The sequence below is a fragment of the Scyliorhinus canicula genome, chromosome 2 (genome assembly GCF_902713615.1).
Source record: "Scyliorhinus canicula chromosome 2, sScyCan1.1, whole genome shotgun sequence".
Lineage (NCBI taxonomy): Eukaryota > Metazoa > Chordata > Chondrichthyes > Carcharhiniformes > Scyliorhinidae > Scyliorhinus > Scyliorhinus canicula.
In genome coordinates this window covers 150,334,649-150,355,364 of record NC_052147.1, presented here as the reverse complement: position 1 = coordinate 150,355,364, position 20,716 = coordinate 150,334,649, and the positions used below count along the sequence as shown (strand labels likewise).

General features: G+C 50.6%; 1 protein-coding gene across 1 annotated transcript; it reads left to right on the top strand.

The window, feature by feature from the left end:
• Window positions 1-2,857: 2,857 nt before the first annotated feature.
• Window positions 2,858-19,427, top strand: LOC119959365 (UDP-glucuronosyltransferase 1A1-like). The gene is made up of 5 exons (XM_038787657.1): window positions 2,858-3,808; window positions 3,969-4,100; window positions 12,672-12,759; window positions 15,369-15,588; window positions 19,077-19,427. Exons 1-5 carry the CDS (start codon window positions 2,957-2,959, stop codon window positions 19,363-19,365), a joined length of 1,581 nt encoding a protein of 526 aa, XP_038643585.1. The 5' UTR covers window positions 2,858-2,956; the 3' UTR covers window positions 19,366-19,427.
• The last annotated feature ends 1,289 nt before the right edge of the window (window positions 19,428-20,716 follow it).

Sequence of the window (20,716 nt, the reverse complement as noted above, 5' to 3'; positions counted from 1 at the left end):
CAGAAACCTCCGAACAAAAGGACATAAGAAACGCCCCCTCCATCACGGAGACCCCCTCGCATTGGGGAATTAATCCAGTATCGATAAGAAATTGATCCAATAGGTAGAGCCCGCCCGAGAAGAAGGAAGGACAACGGAACCCCTATAAAAGATAGGGACCTCGTGTTGTCCGGTCTGTTAAACCTGTGCTCCGGCCCCGACTGACACCTGGTATCCTGACTCCAGCCGTTGAGCACCAGCCGCCGAAACCGTAAGTTCAACGCTCGCTACGCGATCCAAGCCCGCTAGACTCCCAAGTGCCAGAACGCTTGCTGAAGGCTGCAGACAAAACCAGGACGAAGGCCTCGTTCTCTGACCTTGCCTGTTCCTGTTAGATAAGTATTCTGTTTGCTTATGTTTAGTTGTAGCTTAGTCTCTTAGTGTGTGTGCATGAGTATTTATTATTAACTGTATAATAAATATTGATCGTTTGAACTTGACTAATCGGTGTATCGTCTTTATTACTTTGAATTTGACCTTGGAATACTTGTGACGTTGCCTATACGGCAGCTGGCGACTCCAGAGCTTAAATAATTACATAGAACAGAGCCTAGCAGTGTTAAGCACACGTCGAACTCGGAGGCGTGTTAATACACTCCAATAAACGCGTTTTACGCCCATAGTAAAACGTGCAACATCCATACCCTTCCCCCTCCCTATCTCTGTAATCTCAACCCCACAATCCTCCACGATATCTGCGCTCTTCGGACAAAGCTCGGCACAACATCGAGGGCCGAAAGGCCTGTTCTGTGCTGTACTGTTCTATGTTCTAAGTTATTATCAACAAATTCACGCAGAGAGGGATGTGTTCCTCTTTCATTAGCACTGGTCTGTCGGCAATAAACATTCTTTAAAACTTGTTTATAATCACTGGTGGTTGCATGGAATGTGATAAGGGCAGAGAGATCGACTGAAAGGTGCTAACAATTGTAGCCACCTGGGGTCGCCACGTCCCGATTACAAAATGGACATTTTGCAAAGAATGCAGGGAGAATGGACAATGCTGAGAAAGCAAGCAGGTGCAAGGTTTGTCTGTTGATTGGAACTGTAGCTCCGAGACAAGACCGATACTGCAAAGCCATTACCATACTAATGAGCCATCTGTGGGGACATTTAGGTAAACGATACCAAAGCAGACACCCCAGCGCCAGAGACTAGAACAAAGCAGGCCAACGGCCACCTAGGGCCCGCCCAGCAATCAGGGCACCCACCCCTTTATTGGAGGAAATCGATACCAATGATCAGGATACCGTCCAATTCATTGGAACCAAGTTCAAGGCCCGCCCAAAAGCACGCAAAGCCCCTTTTGGGTATAAGAAGAAGCCTCCAAGAGAGAATCGCTCTCTTGGCCTTCGCTCTCAGCAAGGAGAAACCTGCCTAGCAGCTGCACCAGAACAAGTAAGTCCAAAGTCAACGCACGCTACGCGACAGATGCTCCTAGCTACTATTCCGTACTAGCTCAACCCCAGCAGCCTCAGAACCGGACAACGGCCATTGTTCCTCTGACTGAGTGGGCGCCCGAAGCTAAGTATAGGTTTTAGTAGTAGTGATAGTTTAGTTGGTAGAGTTTTGTGCATGAGTATAATTAACTGTGTGTAAATAAATGAGCATTGATTTCGAACTTACTAACCGGTATATCGAGTCTTTGATAAGTATTCGGTTTTGAACCTTGTGGTGGTATCAGAAAGATACCTGGCGACTCTTGTGCAAATGTAATGAGAATTAAAGACGGCGACCACATTAACCACCATAAACAGAGACAATTAAAGAGAGAACACAACGAGCAACACAATAAGGGCGGTAATGCAATTCCTGAATCTGTAGGGAAATCACGTATTTGGTGTAATAGAGTTTTCAAGAGCAATGAAAAAATCCTTTGCCATAAATAGTTACTCGGACAAGCTATCTTAGGGTCCCAACTTTTGAAACAACCGGCGAAAGAGGCCGGTGTGCTGGCCTTTGCGTCCCTAGTAGCCCGGCGAAGGATCTTGCTACAATGGAAGGATGCGAGGCCCCCAAGCGTGGAGACCTGGATCAATGACATGGCGGGTTTCATTAAGCTAGAGAAGATCAAATTCGCCCTGAGAGGGTCGGTACAAGGGTTCTTTAGGCGGTGGCAACCTTTTCTCGACTTTCTGGCTCAACGATAGGGTACTGGGACAGTAGCAGCAGCAACCCGGGGGAGGGGGGGGGGGGGGGAAGGGGGAGGGAAAAGGTGGGGGGGGGGGGCGGACGATGACTATGTTTGTTTATTTAATTTAAATTTATTTTTAAGTTCTTCTGTTGTTCATTGGGGTTGGGGGGGTGGGGGGTGGGATACATGCGTCGATACGGTCTGGGGGTGATACAGTTATTATGGGTTATTTTGTTGCATTTCATTGTTTGTCGTTACGTTTTATATTTTCTGTAAAAAATTGCAATAAAAATTATATTTAAAAAAAAACTTTTGAAACAACCCCAGGTGTGGCTCACACTTTTAGCTTTGAAACTAATCATAGGTGTATTTCTGAGGGAACACCCCCATTAATCATTAACCTTTCGGGTTGATTATGATAACAAGGCCCACCTTGTTGCTCTCAATCGTTATGTTGCGAATTATTTGCAAACGCATTATATAACATAAGCACAATTTTTTTAAAGAAACACCCACAAATCCTAGACCAGGACCCATTGCTTTTTTTTTAACAATTCTGGAAACTAAATTGAATTGTGCACAAACGGTTAAAACCAAGAAGGCTGCAGCTGCTTGTACGTCTGAGATTACAACAATCCCAAACAGCTCTCTCTGCACTTTGTCACAATTGGCAGTGAGTTGAATCCAGTTTGAGTTGGATGCCCGCCAGCACAGCCACCAGCAATGCTCAATAGGCTCTGCGCTGCTATTGAATTGTTTTAAAGGAGTCTTTTAGTTTGTAAAATGACTTCCACCTCTCGCAGTCAGCATGTGGTGGGATGTCTGCTGTTTCTTCTCACGTCCCTGTGGAGGGTAACTGAAAGTGGGAACCTTCTCGTGGTACCCGGGGATGGGAGTCACTGGTTGACCCTGAAAGTTATGATGGACGAACTTGGGAAACGAGGCCACAATGTGGTGGTCGTTGTGCCAGAGGTGAACTTAAAAATGGGGCCGTCCCCTTACTACACAACAAAAATATTCCCAGTGCCTTACACCAGGGAAGAGATGGACAGCATCAAACCAATCGTCTTCACCGACGTGCCTTTATTCGAAAGAATCAAGGTTGGTTTTCAAAAGGCAGGTGACTTTCGGCAGTTCATTGTAGCTACCTGCGAGAGCCTGCTGTACAACACGGAACTGATGCAGGAGCTGGTTGAGAGAAAGTTTGACGCTTTACTGACTGACCCTTTTGTTCCATGTGGCACGATTGTTGCGGACTATCTCTCGCTGCCCACTGTCAACTTGCTGCGAGGAATTCCTTGCAGCCTGGAGTATTCGTCCACACAGTGTCCCCAACCATCCTCCTACGTGCCAAGGTTTTTCTCAGGGAACACCGATCGAATGAACTTCCTGCAAAGGACTAAAAATGCCCTGGTTGCGATCTTAGAGCCGATGCTGTGCTGGTTTATATATTCTCCCTTTGAGGAGCTGGCCACCAGGTTCCTCCAGAAAGAAGTGACACTGGTCCAACTACTGAGCCAGACTTCCATCTGGTTGATGCGGTACGATTTTGTATTTGAGTCCCCAAGACCTCTGATGCCAAATATGGTGTTAGTTGGAGGCATCAACTGCAGGGACAGCAAACCTTTATCACAGGTAAAAAAGCACATTGGACAAATGGATGCAACACTCAAAACAAATCCAACACTCTTTCCGCTTCTATCGGTATTTGGAATAATTGCAGAAACAAAAGTAAAAGAAAGTATTTCAGTTATAACCTTCACTGTCAAATAAAGCTCCATTTTGTGTGCCCTAGGAATTTGAAGAGTTTATAAGCAGTTCTGGAGAGCACGGTGTTGTAATCTTCTCGCTCGGCTCAATGGTTTCGGAAATGCCGCTTGAGATATCTAATCGTATCGCAGATGCTTTGGGAAAAATTCCTCAGAAGGTCAGTGAGTAGGACAGCACAGTGGCTAGCACTGCTGACTCATGCCGCCGAGATCCCAGGTTCGATCCCAGCTCTGGGCCACTGTCGGTGCGGGGATTGCACATTCTGTGTTTGCGTCGTGGGTTTCACCCCCACAACCCAAAGATGTGCAGGGTAGGTGGATTGGCCACGCTAAATTGCCCCTTAATTGGAAAAAATGAATTGGGTACTCTAAATTTATTTTAAAAAAAGGTCAGTGAGTGCAAAGATGAAGCTGTGTACTAACTAAAACATGATTAAACCGCAGGGCTGAATATTTCCGTGTGTTTCCCAAAGGTGGAGGGTGCAAACAATAGGAAAGCCCATTGGCAGTGGGGGGACCAGAAGATGCCCAAAGATGGCGATGTCATCTCGCCAACCTATATAACAAACACAAAAAACTCCTTCACTGATGGGCAAGTGGGAAGGTCCTCTTCGCCAATGGCATGACTCATGTCAGACTAGGGAACAAACTTTTGAGTGATAGGAAAAGTCAGTTTTCCGCTAACAGGAAAATAAGTTCGAGGGCGGGATTTTCTACCACCCGTCCCACCGCCATCAGTTGAGTTTCCCGTTATTCACATCCTCCGTCGCCAGGAACCCACAGCGGGTGGGAGGGGAGGAGTCACTGTCAGTATGACCAGAAGATCCCGCCAGTGGGAACAGTTGGACAATCTTCCCCCCTGATGTTCATGGCAGGGTGCTCTATGTTGGGAATCACATTTAAATTTTGTTGCTCGTTCTGGGTGAGTGTGCTTTAACACTCAATTTGGCTCTGTTTCATTACTTAGCTCTGGAGTCGCCAGGTATAGAACATAGAACATAGAACAGTACAGCACAGAACAGGCCCTTCGGCCCTCAATGTTGTGCCGAGCAATGATCACCCTACTCAAACCCACGTATCCACCCTATACCCGTAACCCAACAACCCCCCCTTAACCTTACTTTTTCTTAGGACACTACGGGCAATTTAGCATGGCCAATCCACCTAACCCGCACATCTTTGGACTGTGGGAGGAAACCGGAGCACCCGGAGGAAACCCACGCACACACGGGGAGGACGTGCAGACTCCACAGAGACAGTGACCCAGCCGGGAATCGAACCTGGGACCCTTGAGCTGTGAAGCATTTATGCTAACCACCATGCTACCGTGCTGCATCGTTAAGATACCGCCACAAGTTTCAAGGTTAAGTTCAAAGCGATAAAACCATACACCAATTAGTAAGTTCAAACAACTGAGTTTATTATAATACAATTATAATATTACCCATGCACACGCTAAAAGGATTAAGCTATTCCTACCGCTAAATAAACTAATACTTATCTCGAAGGAACTGCCGGATCAGGGGACAAGGCCTCTTGCTCTGCTCTGGTCTGCAGACTTCAGGGTGGTACGGGTTAAAAAGGGGTCAGGAGTGTCTATCTCTGGTAACAATCGTTGTGAGACTTACTTACTGGCGGCTGCTGTCCCCAAACCTCTCCTCTCTCTTGTTCAAGGTCTTCTTGGCAAAGCTGGTCGAAATGCTGGTCCAGAGAGGAGGGCTGGTTCAGAAGGAGAGGAGGGCTGGACAAGAAGAATGAACTAAGTGTGGGACCTGTCTTTTATAGGTCCCAGGGATCCGCGCCCCTTTGGGTGGACCCCTTTACCTGCTCGGAATCGATTGGGTCTCTTCCCAATCGATATGTTTGAATCCCCCCAATACTGAGGCTGTTCCTTGGCTACTGGGCGGGCTTTCAGGTGCTTTGTTTTCGGACCCCGCTGGTGCCGGGGTGTCTGGTATCCTTTACAATGTTGCAGTTACTTCCCCATGTGTGTCCATTGTCTCTGGGATCGTTCCATTACTATGTTAACTATCCCGGAGATTGCCTCATTAGTATGCGGAATGTTCGTTTCGGTGCTGTCTGCTCTCTTAGCAGACAGAATCCACATTTGCTTGGTGCAGCCTGCTGGTGCTGCAAACATTGTCCATTTTAACCTGTATGCTTTGCGTTCCTCCATTTTGTATTTCGGGAATGGCCAACTTCGGTGGCTTCAATTTTTTTAAAAAATTCCAATTATGGGGCAATTTAGCATGGCCACTCCTCCGACCCTGCACATCTTTGGGTTATGGGGGTGAAACCCACGCAGACACGGGGAGAATGTGCAAACTCCACACGGACAGTGACCCAGGGCCACGATCAAGCATGGGACCTCAGTGCCGTGAGGCAGCAATGCTAACCACTGCACCACCGTGCTGCCCCAGGAATCACATTTACTTCCTTTGCACTTCATGAATGCTCATTCAAAATCCAGCTGACCGGAATCGCATTCTCACCCCAAATCTAATAGCCACCCTCTTCCTCCCACATCCCCACAGAAGACAGTAGATTACTGAGCAGAAATAGGAGTCAGACGCACCTTGGCCTGTAGTTTGTCCGAAAGAGCATTGTCAGCCACTCTGTTACCAATCTTGCCTCCTGCCCCTTGAGTATTGACTGAAGGTCATCGTAGTCACGGTATTCAGCCAACCAGAATAGGTTAATGCATAAAATTATGATGGGCATAGATTGAGTAGAGGGGAAGAAACCTATCCCCTTGATGCAGGGAACACTAACCAGGGGGCAATGATTTACGGCAAGAGTCAGGAGATTTGGAGGGGAGTTGAGGACAGGGCCGGCTCAAGGCACCGGCAACTCGGGCTGTCGCCCGGGGCGCGATGTGCTCGGGGGCGCCAGAGACTCGGGCCCCGCGCATGCGCAGTTGGGCCGATGCCAACCAGCGCATGCGCGGTGGCCGCCCGCCTCCAGGGCGGCCCCCCGGCTCGGTCCGCCCCCCCCCCGCTCCCCCTTCGGGTCCGCCCCCCCGCCCCGCCCTCGGGTCCGCCCCCCCGCGTCCGCCCCCCCGCGTCCGCCCCCCCCGCCCCCCCGCGCGTCCGCCCCCCCTCGGCCCCGCCCCCCCCCTCGGCCCCGGCCCCCCCCCGGCCCCGGCCCCCCCCCCCTCGGCCCCGCCCCCCCCCCTCTGCCCCCCCCCTGCCCCCCCCCTCGGCCCCGCCCCCCCCCCCCGCCCCCCCCCCGGCCCCGGCCCCCCCCCCCCCCCCCGCCCCCCCCCCCCAAACCCCCCCGGCCCCGCCCCCCCCCCCAAGGGCGCCGAAGTTCAGCTTGCCCGGGGCGCCAGCAACCCTAGAGCCGGCGCTGGTTGAGGAAACCAGTTTTCATCCTGAGGGGGGTGGGATTCTGGAACTCCCTGCCTCAAAGGGTGGTGGAGGCGCAGCCACACGCAACATTTGAGAAGTATTTAGATATGTACTTGCGATGCCAAGGCAGACAAGGCATTGGGCCAGACGCTGGAAAAAGACATTAGAATAGTTGGGTGGTTGTTTTTAAATGGTGCAGGTGCAATGAGCCGAAGGGCCTTTTCTGTGCTGCAGAACTCTGTGATTCTAATTCATTCGTAAAAGAGTCAATTAGTTCTACGTGGACCTGGAGGCTGCATAGAGTGCGGGGTTTGGGGGGGGGGGGGGATTGGGGGCGAGAGGGGTTTGCAACTTCCTATGAGTAGATCGATGCTGCTGGTGGATCTCAGTCCATGGACCAATTCAGAGAAAATTAATTGTGATGTTACAGGGAGCCGGGTAAGTAACTAGTTGATGAATATTTTACTCATTTATCATTAAGAACTACTATAATTTACTGATAACTGTAAGGTTTTATTAGGAGTAAGGTTTTTGTAGAAGCTACAGTGAAGCTTATTGGGAATAATAGGGTTTATTCATTAAAATTAATTTTTTTTAAAAATAATTTTTATTGAGAAATTTTGATTTTATACAACAATAACGCACCTTAGTAAAATACCGAAAATAACAATAATATTAACAATCATATACATTCGCCCCATCCCCATGAACAACCCAGCATTTTAACAACAACGCAAATTAACACACTATAAAGTTACAGAATAAACACTACAATAATGCACCCCCCCCCCCCCTCCCCCCCCCGGGTTGCTGCTGCTATTGACCCAGTTACCTATCTCTGAGCCAGGAAGTCCAGAAAAGGCTGCCATCGTTTATAGAACCCTTGTATTGATCCTCTCAGGGCAAATTTGACCTTTTCCAATTTTATAAATCCCGCCATGTCACTGATCCAGGTCTCCACGCTTGGGGGCCTTGCATCCTTCCATTGTAACAGAATCCTTCGACGGGCTACTAGGGACGCAAAGGCCAGGACACCGGCCTCTTTCGCCTCCTGCACTCCCGGCTCCACCCCAACCCCAAAAACCGCGAGTCCCCACCCTGGTTTGACCCTGGATCCAACCACCCTCGACACCGTCCCCGCCACCCCCTTCCAGAATTCTTCCAGTGCTGGGCATGCCCAGAACATATGGGCGTGGTTCGCAGGACTCCCCGAACATCTGGTGCACCTGTCCTCGCCCCCGAAGAACCTACTCATCCTAGTCCCGGACATATGGGCCCGGTGCAGCACCTTAAATTGGATGAGACTAAGCCTCACACATGAAGAGGAAGAGTTGACTCTCTCCAAGGCCTCCGCCCAAGTCCCATCCTCTATCTGCTCCCCGAGTTCCTCCTCCCATTTAGCCTTCAGCTCCTCCACTGACGACTCCTCCACCTCCTGCATTACCTTATAGATGTCAGACACCTTCCCCTCTCCTACCCACACCCCCGAAAGCACTCTGTCCATCGTCCCCTGCGAGGGCAGCAAAGGGAATCCCTCTACCTGTCGCCTAGCAAACGCCTTTACCTGCAGGTATCTGAACATGTTCCCTTGGGGAAGGCCAAATTTATCTTCCAGTTCCCCCAGGCCCGCAAACCTCCCGCCAATAAACAGGTCCCTCAATTTGCTGATGCCCGCCCTTTGCCATCCCCTGAATCCCCCATCCGTGTTCCCCGGGATGAACCGATGGTTGCCACCCAGTGGAGCCTCCATCGAGCCCCCTGTTTCCCCCCGATGCCGTCTCCACTGTCCCCAGATTCTTAGGGTCGCCGCCACCACCGGGCTCGTGGTAACCCTCTTGGGGGAGAGCGGCAACGGTGCCGTTACCATGGCACCCAGGCTTGTACCTCTACATGACGCCATCTCCATTCTTTTCCACGCCGCCCCTCCCCCCTCCATCACCCATTTACGCACCATTGACACATTGGCTGCCCAATAGTACCCCAGAAGGTTGGGCAGCGCCAGCCCGCCTCTATCCCTTCCTCGCTCCAGGAATACCCTCCTCACTCTTGGAGTCCCATGTGCCCACACAAAGCTCAGAATACTGCCGGTCACTCTCCTAAAGAAGGCCCTGGGGATAAATATGGGCAGGCACTGAAAAAGGAACAAGAACCTCGGAAGCACTGTCATTTTGACGGACTGCACCCTCCCCGCCAACGACAATGGCAGCATGTCCCACCTCCTGAACTCCTCCTCCATCTGATCTACCAGTCTGGTAAAGTTATGCTTGTGGAGAGTCCCCCAGTCCCTGGCCACTTGCACCCCCAGGTACCTAAAGCTCTCCCCTGCCCGCCTAAGCGGGAGCCTACCAATTCCTTCCTCCTGGTCTCCAGGGTGCACCACAAACACCTCGCTCTTGCCTAAGTTTAATTTATAACCTGAGAAGGTCCCAAACTCGGCTAGTAACTCCATCACTCCCGGCATCCCTCCCACCGGGTCCGCCACATACAGTAACAGGTCGTCGGCATACAACGACACCCTATGTTCCTCTCCACCTCGCACCAAGCCTCTCCACCTCTCTGAATCTCTCAATGCCATCGCCAGCGGCTCGATTGCCAGTGCAAACAACAAGGGGGACAAGGGGCAACCCTGCCTGGTCCCTCGGTAAAGCCGGAAGTACTCCGACCTCCTCCTATTCGTAGCCACGCACGCCATCGGGGCCTCATATAACAGCCTTACCCATCTAATAAACCCTTCACCAAATCCAAACCTCCCCAACACCTCCCATAGGTACCCCCACTCCACTCTATCGAAGGCCTTCTCCGCATCCAGCGCCACCACTATCTCTGCCTCCCCCTCAATCGCCGGCATCATAATGACATTCAGCAATCTCCGCACATTCGTGTTCAGCTGCCTTCCCTTCACAAAACCTGTCTGGTCCTCATGCACAACCCCTGGCACACAGTCCTCTATCCTGGTGGCCAGGATTTTTGCCAGCACCTTAGCATCCACGTTGAGGAGAGATATGGGCCTGTATGACCCACACTGCTGGGGGTCCTTGTCCTTCTTTAAAATTAACGAGATCAGCGCCCGTGACATCGTCGGGGGCAAAGTCCCCCCTTCCCACGCTTCGTTGAGTGTCCGCACCAGCAAGGGGCCCACTAGGTCCATGAACTTTTAATAAAATTCCACCGGGAACCCATCCGGCCCCGGTGCCTTCCCTGACTGCATCTGCCCGATCCCCTTAACTAGCTCCTCCAGCTCAATCGGCGCACCCAACCCCTCCACCTTCTCCTCCTGCACCTTCGGGAAAGAAAGCCTGTCAAGGAACCTCTCCATTCCCCTCCTCTCCCCCGTTGGCTCCGACTGGTACAGTTCCCCGTAAAAGTCCTTGAAGACCTCATTCACCTCTACCCCCTTCCGCACCACATTCCCACTCTTGTCTCTCACTCCAGCAATCTCCTTAGCCGCATCCCGCTTACGGAGCTGATGAGCCAGCATCCTACTCGCCTTTTCACCATGTTCGTACACTGCCCCTTGTGCCTTCCTCCACTGTGCCTCAGCCTTTCTAGTGGTCAGCAAATCAAATTTAGCCTGCAGGCTGCGCCTCTCCCCCAACCGTCCCTCCTCTGGTGCCTCTGCATACCTCCTGTCCACCTCCAGCATCTTTCCCACCAGTCTATCCCTCTCACTCCTCTCGCTCCTCTCCCTGTGTGCCCGGATGGATATCAGCTCCCCACGAATTACTGCCTTCAGGGCTTCCCAGACCATCCCCACCTGAACCTCCCCCGTATCATTCACCTCAAGGTACCCCTCAATACTTGCCCGGACCCTCCTACACACCTCCTCCTCCGCCAACAACCCCACATCCAACCGCCACAACGGACGTTGGTCTCGCACCTCCCCCATTTCCAACTCTATCCAATGCGGAGCGTGGTCAGAGATTGCAATGGCCGAATACTCGGCCTCCTCCACTCTCGGAATCAGTCCCCTACTCACCACGAAGAAATCTATCCGAGAGTAGACCCTATGTACGTGGGAGAAGAAAGAGTACTCACGTGCCCTCGGCCTCACAAACCTCCATGGATCCACTCCACCCATCTGATCCATAAACCCTCTCAGTACCTTGGCCGCCGCCGGCCTCCTACCCGTCCTAGAGCTGGACCGATCCAGTGAAGGATCCAACACCGTATTAAAGTCCCCCCCTATGATCAGGCCTCCCGCCTCCAGATCCGGGATCCGTCCCAACATACACCTCATAAAGCCCGCATCGTCCCAATTTGGGGCATATACACTAGCCAGTACCACCTTCTCTCCTTGTAGCCTGCCCCTAACCATAACATACCTACCACCCTTATCCGCCACCACCTCTGATGCCTCAAACAACACATTTTCCCCCACCAGAATCGCCACTCCCCGGTTCTTCACATCCAACCCCTAGTGGAAAACCTGCCCCACCCATCCCTTCCTCAGGCGGACCTGGTCCGCCACCCTCAGGTGGGTCTCCTGAAGGATTGCCACATCCGCCTTTAGCCCCTTCAGGTGAGCCAGTACCCTTGACCGCTTCACCGGCCCATTCAACCCTCTCACATTCCAGGTGACCAACCGGATCAGAGGGCGTCCCGCCCCCCTCCCCCGTCGGCTAGCCATAGCCCGTCGACTGCCCGCCCCATTCTCCCCGTGTCTGCGTGGGTTTCGCCCCCACAACCCAAAAATGTGCAGAGTAGGTGGATTGGCCACGCTAAATTGCCCCTTAATTGGAAAAAATAATTGGCTAATCTAAATTTTAAAAAAAAGATTAGGGTTGGGGAAGCTGGGGTTGTTGTCTTTGGGAATGAAGGAGATTGAGGGGAGATTTGAGCGAGGTGGACACGATTAGGAGAGCTTTGGGTGAGGGGGAAGAAGAAATGCTGTTCCCATTGGCTGATGGTATAAGGACCAGGGTGGCACAGATTTATGATTTTGGGCAAGATTTGCGGGGAGTTTAGGGAGGGGGAGTGAATAGAGTCATGAGAGGGCGGTACGGTAGCACAGTGGTTAGCACTGTTGCTTCACGGCTCCAGGGTCCCAGGTTCAATTCCCAGCTTGGGTCACTGTCTGTGCAGAGTCTGCACATTCTTCCCGTGACTGCGTGGATTTCCTCCCACATTCCAAAGATGTGCAGGTTAGGTGGATTGGCCATGATCAATTGCCAATTCATCTCCAGAGCTATGGAGAGTGGGACAAGGGACTGACTGGATTGCTTTACAGAAAGCCAGCATGGAGTTGATGGGCCAAATGGTCTCCATCTGAGCCATAATGACTCTATTATGTCACTTTTCTAATTTACTCTCTCCCATTTGCTGCCTCACCTTTACCTGTCCCTTTCTGGTAACTCAGCACTCTTGTCTCTCCTTCAAAAGGTCCTGTGGAGATATACTGGACTGCCGCCTACTACACTGGCACCAAATACAAAACTAGTAGAATGGCTCCCACAGAACGATCTATTGGGTAAGATATCATTATTCAGACTTAGCAAGTATGCCCGACTAATTGGCAGTAAGCTTGGTTTAATTACCATTTGTCCCACTGGTGAATGCAAGGCTTGGCCTGTTTCAGGAATTGGCGTTGGGATCTTCCTTGTTTTCCACTGGTAGGCAGTGATTAAGGCATTGGTACTAATGGGTCGATATTGGAGCTTGATCATGCTGCCAACATGGAGTTTGAAGCAAGAACTCACATTTATAAAGTGCTTTTCACACCCTCTGGAGATCACAAAGCACATTACAACCATAAAGTATCTTTTGAAGCCTGGTCATTGGAAATCTGGCATCAAAAGATTCCACAAAGAACGATGTGGTATCGACAAAGTAATTGGAATTCTTTTATTGTCGGTGAAGTTGAATGAAGAATGAATAATAGGTGGGACCGGGGAGAACCTCCCTGTTCTTCAGACCATAAGACGTGGAAGCAGGAGCAGGCCATTCAGCCCACCACGTCTGCTCCTCCATACAATGAGATCATGACTGATCCGATATGATAATCCACAACTCCACATTCCCGCCTTATCTCTATAACCCTTGATTCCCTTACTGATTAAAAAGCAGTCTATCTCTGCCTTGCACATACTTAATGACCTAGCCTCTTCATCAGGACCAGGGGGCCTGGAACCTTCTCTATCCACCTGAGATGGCTAAAGGGCCTGCTGACTGGGAAAGAAGCTTATTAGGCAGTCTGACTTCGAGGGCAGAATTTTCTCCTGGTTATGTAGGGTGTCATGCGGGCGGGAGAAACAGCATGGAAGCCATCAGCCCTAATGCCGACTTTTTCCACTGCATCGTTAGGGACCTATAAAAGAAATTAAGGGTTGGGTCCCATGCGTCACGCTCGCCTGCACCTTGGGCATCAAAAGATCAGGGTGCCTAATAAAAATAGAACCCACAACCTCAACCCCAGCACACCTTACACCAAATCCCCCCTCCCCCAGCTATGGAGGTGCACCCCCCTATGGAACTGCACCCCGCCCCCTAAGGAATTGCATCCTCCCCACCTCTGGAACTGCACTCCCCCCATGGAACTGCACCCCCCCCCCCCACCCCCCCCCCCCCCCCCCCCCCCACCATGGGACTGCCCCCACCCCCACCCCACTGCCATCGGGGTGGTCGGTGACAATTAGAATGGGAAATCCCAGGGGCGGAAGCCACATTTTGGGAATCAGGAATTCCTGCTGTGCCCCGGAAACAGGAGTGGAAAATCTACATCCCCCCCCCACCCACAAATCTCTTCTACATCTTGGAAACGCTGGTTGAAGAGCCTCATCTTGTTTTTGCAGCCCTCATTCTTTTTAAAAAATTCTTCTTTCATGGGATGTGGACGTCGCTGGCAAAGGCCAACATTTATTGCCCATCGGTAATTACCCTTAGACTGAGTGTCTTGATCGACCATTTCAGAGGGGCAGTTAGGAGTAAATCACATTGCGGTGGGTCTGGCGTCACATGTAGGCCAGACCAGGTATGGACAACTGATTTCCTCCTCTAAAGGGAATTAGTGAACCAGACGGGTTTGTTGATGACAATCATGATTGGAACCCCTGACCCCAGATCTTTAGCCTGGTCTCCCAGAGTACGGATTCTGTGAAAAAAACAACACTCCCATCCCCGTCTACTACACTTACCACCTGCTCACCCTCCACTGCTCCCCCATTAACCAGCCCACCCAGCTAGCCTGGCAACCCCTGCCCTTTGGTTCGTTGGTTAGGGGAGAACCTCTCTTCTTTGAGATGTTTTGTTGGGTTCTGTGGCAGGATGTTTGGGCAGCATGGAGGGTGAGTGTACCTTTTTCTTATTACATTGCTGTTTGTGTTATGGAGGTGTGCGAGTGCGGGGAGGGGAATCAATGGGGGGGGGGGGGTGATGCACTATTAATTACGACGAGACGAGAGTAGAGAATAATCGAGGCTTTATTAAGCAGAGATGTGGAGCCTCCCGCAGTTGCTGCCGAAATGGCTGCAGCTCGGTTGGCCCACACATTTATACTCCGCCTACTGGGCGGAGCCAGCAGGCAAGGATCTACCCCCGTACCTGTAGTACAGAGGCCTTACCATAATACCCCTTGTATGCAGTACCTACAATACAACAGTGGTGACTACCACATTCACCCCCTGTTAAAAAAGAGTCCAGCGGGGGTGGTGGAAAACTATTTACATGCAGGTGTTTAACATTTTAAGGAAAAGTTTACAAATTCAGACGATCGGGCGCCTTGATCCATCGTTGCGAGCACCGCAGTTCTGGTGACGATTCTGGCGTCGGTTCGGTCGTTGGTGACTCCGGGAGTGTGTCGACCTCCTCTTCATCCCCGGGTGGGACCAAGGGGAGGACGGATCGTCCTGGAGAGGGGGCTGTGGTGGGGTACGCTGGGGGGAGGGAGGGTGGCACCGGGGTGGGGGGGGGGGGGGGGGTTGTTTGGGTAGCTATTTATTTGTTATGAGGTTTCTGTTTGTTCTTACTCTTGTGTTGGTTTGTGCTTAATAAAAATACTAAAAAATAAAAATAAATAAAAGAAATACATGGTCGAGCTTTCAAAGAATCTCAGTCATTATTGTTCCATCTTCCGTGAACCAGGACATCCCAAAACGCGAGCCTTTATCACCCATGGAGGGACCAATGGAATCTATGAGGCCATCTGTAGTGGTGTACCATCTGTCATGTTACCGTTGTTTGGCGACCAAGGATATAACGTAGACCACATGGTGAATCGTGGTGCTGGTGTCAAACTGCAAATAGAACTTATGAGCACTGACGATCTAGTCAACGCATTGAACACAGTTATCAATGATACCAGGTTAGTAAAACTAATGATTCCATTCTTATCTTAACGACTCCAAGAATAACAACTTGTATTTATTGGGCAGCATGGTGGTGCAGTGATTAACACTGCTGCCTCACGGTGCTAAAGACCCAGATTCGATCCCAGCCCCATGGTCTTTGTCCATGTGGAGTTTGCAAGCTCCCCCCATGTCTGCGAGGGCCTCACCCCCAAAACTCAAAGATGTGGAGGGTAGGTAGATTGGTCATGCTAAATTGCACCTTAATTGGACAAAAATAATTGGGCACTCTAAATTTATTTTAAAAAAACAACTTACATTTATTCATTTTGGGTAGGGCAGCAGGGTGGCGCAGTGGCTAGCACTGCTGCCTCACGGCACCGAGGACCCGGGTTCGATCCCGTCCCCAGGTCACTGTCCGTATGGAGTTTGCACATTCTCCCTGTGTCTGCGTGGGCCTCACCCCCACAACCCAAAAAGATGTGCAGGTTAGATGGATTGGCCACACACAATGGTTAGCACTGTTGCTTCACAATGCCAGGTTCGATTCCCGGCTTGGGTCCCTGTCTGTGCGGAGTCTGCACGATCTCCCCGTGTCTGCATAGGTTTTCTCCGGATGCTCCAGTTACCTCCCACAAGTCTCGAAAGACGTGCTTGTTAGGTGAATTGGACATTCTGAATTCTATCTCAGTGTACCCAAATATATCGCCATTCCTTCAGTGTCGCTGGGTCAAAGTGCTGGAACTCCCTCCCTAACAGTACTGTGGGAGTATCTACATAACAGGGGCTGCAGTGGTTCAAGAAGACAGCTCACCACCACTTTCTCAAGGACAATTAGGGATGGGCAATAAATCCTGGCCTAGCCAGCGAAGCCCACACTCCAAAAATTAATAATTTAAAAAAAATTTAGAATACCCAATTTATTGTATAAGTAGGCTTACATTAACACTGCAATGAAAAAAATCTGGTCCAACCTCAGATGGTTTTCAAGGAGTGGAACGAGCAAGTTTGCTGGGGACGGGAGCTGAGAACAGAGACGAAAGACAGTGGGCGGGATTCTTCACAGTCCCAGGCCAAGTGTTTTGTAAAAATAAATTTAGATTACCCAATTCATTTTTTCCAATTAAGGGGCAATTTAGCGTGGCCAATCCACCTACTCTGCACATTTTTGGGTTGTGGGGGCGAAACCCACGCAAACACAGGGAGAATGTGCAAACTCCACACGGACAGTGACCCAGAGCCGGGATCGAACCTGGGACCTCGGCGCCATGAGGCAGCAGTGCTAATCACTGCGCCATTGCGATGCCCCCCCCCCAGGCCGTCTGTTTTGAGGCGCAGAGACAACCTACCACTGGCTGGCGGTGGATTCTTCTGCTCCTGCTGCTGTCAACAGGTTTCTCCATTGCATGCAAGTTGGCGGAGGGGATTCACCATCAGCAGGTTCGGAAGGTGCCACTGGCGGGAACGGCCGGTAAACTCCAACTGAAGGTGGTGGTGGGGGAGGAGGGGGCGTGTGGCGGATCGTCGCAGGAAGAATGGGAAAATCTGGAGAGCCGTTGACTTTTAACCTCCCACCCGTGGCGATGCCAACCGGTGTCGCGACTGGAGTATCTAGCCCAGTGATCTTGATCTTCCCAATAATTAGTTGAAGGATATTTCTGCTAATCCAGTGATGGATGTGGGATAAACTGCCTGTCTTACATTCAGTTTGGGCCTTTCATCACCTCAGAGTATCCCCTTGGCATACTTCTGACGTTCAGTTACTGTTGTGTTGTAGGAAAGACGAGAACCAATTTACACACAGCAAGATCCCACAAACAGCAATGTGATAATGACCAGATCATGTTTTTTTGGTGATTGTGGATGAGGGCTAGATCTTGGCCAGGAGACCAGGGAAAACTCCCCTGTCCTCCTTCAAACACTGTCATCCCTAATAGGGCAGACAGGGCCTCGGTTTAACATCTCATCTGAAAAATGGCATTTTTTGCTTTGGAACATTCCCTTAGTATTGGCGTCGGGGTGTCACTTTGGGTTACGTTCTTCAAGTACCTTCCCTGGGACTTGAACCCACAACCATCCACCTTGGAGGTAATAATTGAGCAACAGCAGATGGGCCAAACGTGCTCTGCAAAGAAGGACTTACTGATTTAATTGCAAGAGAAATTAGACCTCTTGAATCAAACAGATTGACAATAACTGCTTTGAATATAATGAAGGCTGTCACTTTGCAATGAAGTAAATCAAATATCGTCGAGTGCCACCCAAATACAGCACTTTTCCCTGTCCATCAAGAAATATATGTGTTCAGAACTAGATCCCAGTTCCTTTCCCACACATCCTAAGTTTGAATGGTGCGGTTCCATAGCAGAAACCAACTTAAATTTGTGTATACATCTGATTCCCTGGTAGACCTCTGGTTCTGATAGGCAGTAATACTCTTTAACACTCAATTAACTGTCTTTTTTCTCTGCATCACTGTGAATAAGGCATATGAACTAGGAGCATGGGTAAGCCACATGGTCTCTCGAGCCTGCTCCGCCATTCAATAAGCTTGTGGGTGAGATGGCCTCTCCGCTGGCGGGCTCTTCCTGCAAAATCAACAAGGAATTAAATGGATCGCTGCCTCTGTGACGGGAAAACCCGCCATGGTGGTGCCAGAAGATCTTGGCTCAAGGCTGATCTGATCTTGGCCTAAACTCCACTTTCCTGATTCCCGTACCTTTGACAATACTCCATCCTCCACTTCTCCCTCAACCATAGTTCAAAAATCTATCCACCTCAGCCTCGAAAATATCCAATGTCACAATCTCTGCTCCTCGCTGTAGAGAATTCCAGGAATAATGACCTTAAGATATAGGAGCAGAATTTGGCCATTCGGCCCATCGAGTCTGCTCTGCCATTCAATCATGGTTGATCATGTTTCTTATCCCCTTAGTGTTGGTTGAGTGGGGTTACTGGGTTATGGGGACAGGGTGGAGGTGTTGACCTTGGGTAGGGTGCTCTTTCCAAGAGCCGGTGTAGACTCGATGGGATGAATGGCCTCCTTCTGCACTGTAAATTCTATGATTCTCCCTGTAATCGCTGACCCTCTGAATGAATAAATTCCTCCTCATCATCCTCTTAACTGGGCGACCGCTCATTGAGAAACTATGCCCCTTCGATTTTCCCTTTTCATCTTGATAAACCCCTTCGGCCCTGGCCTTTTAAAAAAAATTTAGAGTGCCAAATTCATTTTTCTAATTGATGGGCAATTCTAGCGTGACCAATCCACCTACCCTGCACATCTTTGGGTTGTGGGGGCGAAACCCATAGAAACACAGACAGAATGTGAAAACTCCACACGGACAGTGATCCAGAGCCAGGATCGAACCTGGGACCTCGGCGCCGTGAGGCAGCAGTGCTAACCACTGTGCCACAGTGCTACCCTTGGCCATGGCCTATTCAAAACTGTCTCACGTGTTCCTAGCCATTTAAAATGAACTTTGACTTTCTTTTCCCACCTTAGATACAAAGAAACCATGATGAAGCTGTCTGCAGTGCACAAGGACCGTTCTGTCAGCCCATTGGAGCTCGCTATCCATTGGGTGGAGTTTGTGATGAGACACAGAGGGGCAGAGCATTTACGCCCCGCAGCTCATGATCTCAATTGGATCGAGTACCACAGCCTGGATGTCTTTGGTGTGCTTCTTGTCTCTGTGGTGGTCTCTGTGTGCTTAATGATTAAATGCTGCTCCTATTGCTGCAAGCGATGTTTGTGCGGAACGAGGAATCAGATGAAAAGAAAACCAGATTAGAGCGAGTGTAAATCATTCCCATAAATATCTCTGCAACTGGCGAATGGATAACTTAATCCAAATAAATCAAAGACTCTGTATTCCTCCCAGTCCATTAATTTAGACTGAAGGGGAGGATAGTCTTTGTTTTTTAAATGTTTTTATTCTCCATTTTCACATTTTCCTTCAAAATTTACACCCCACCCACAGACAGTAAACGGTAACAAATACAAAATCAATCCCCTTAACAATAACAAAGATCCCATCCTCCCACCACCCCAAACAACGGCCCACCTGTCAATATATGCATCCAATAAAACAAACCCTCCCACAGTGGAAACAAAAATCAAAGGAGAAAAAGAAAAAAGAGTCCGGGACCGCCCATGGTCATCATTAACCTACAGAGTCCACTCCCCCCCCCCCCCCCCCCACCCTACACTCAATGCCATCCAACCTCTGAAAGAGTGCCGTACATGATACCCAAGAGTTGTAAACCCCCCCCCCCCCTCCAACTCCTCCCCCACTGCCTCTTGTAAAACACCTCCCCCCAACCTCGGTTCCTTCCCCCCAACCTTCCACCCCGGCTAGACCCCTCAGACCCTGTTTTGCCAGGCTCCGATGTCCGCAGCCCCTCCCCCCACCTCACTCCCGTTCACCGGCCGGCTTAAACCGGCCAGCATGGAGGCCCCCGCCCGGGTCCCTTTCCCCCTTGCCCGGCCCTAGGAAAGCCCAGAAATTCCCTTTTAGCACATAAACCCCGCATATCCACCTACACCCCAAAGAGCCCTCATTTCGAGTGGAAGTCCCATCACTTCCCTTGTCCAAATATATATAACATTGGCTCCTTTAGCCCATACACCCGCACGCAGTGAAACAAAAAAGAAGAAACAGTTATGAGGTTACATCGGCACATGGCCATTTCTCAATTTCTCAGTTCTGCCACAGTCCTTCTGCCTTCGCAAACTCCTCCGCTGCTTCCGCCGTTCCAAAATAAAAGTCCTTGAGCTTGTAAATCACCCTCAGCTTCGCTGGATATACAATGCCACACTGCACCTTGCTAATGTACAGTGCCCTCTTCACCCGGTTGAAGGCAGCCCGCCTTCTCGCCAGCTCCACCGTAAAGTCCTGGTATACACCTATACCAGCTCCAGCCCACTGCACCACCCGCTTCTGCTTGGCCCAGTACAGGACCTTCTCCTTCACACTGTACCTACGGAAGCAGAGTCATTACCTTTGGCGGCTCACTCGCCTTTGGTACAGGCCTCCACGACCGATGAGCCCGATCCAGTTCATACCGGGAGGGATCCTCCCCCTCCCCCAATAGTTTCGCCAGCATAGCGGCAAAATACTCAGTCGGCCTCGGCCCTTCAAC

What these genes read in the sequence shown, in the direction of transcription:
- LOC119959365 (XM_038787657.1), top strand. Translation starts at nt 2,957, where the DNA reads ATGACTTCCACCTCTCGCAGTCAGCATGTGGTGGGATGTCTGCTGTTT. An exon ending in CCCACAGAACGATCTATTGG is followed by an intron (nt 12,760 to 15,368) that starts GTAAGATATCAT and finishes TCCGTGAACCAG; the next exon opens with GACATCCCAAAACGCGAGCC. An exon ending in ACAGTTATCAATGATACCAG is followed by an intron (nt 15,589 to 19,076) that starts GTTAGTAAAACT and finishes TTCCCACCTTAG; the next exon opens with ATACAAAGAAACCATGATGA.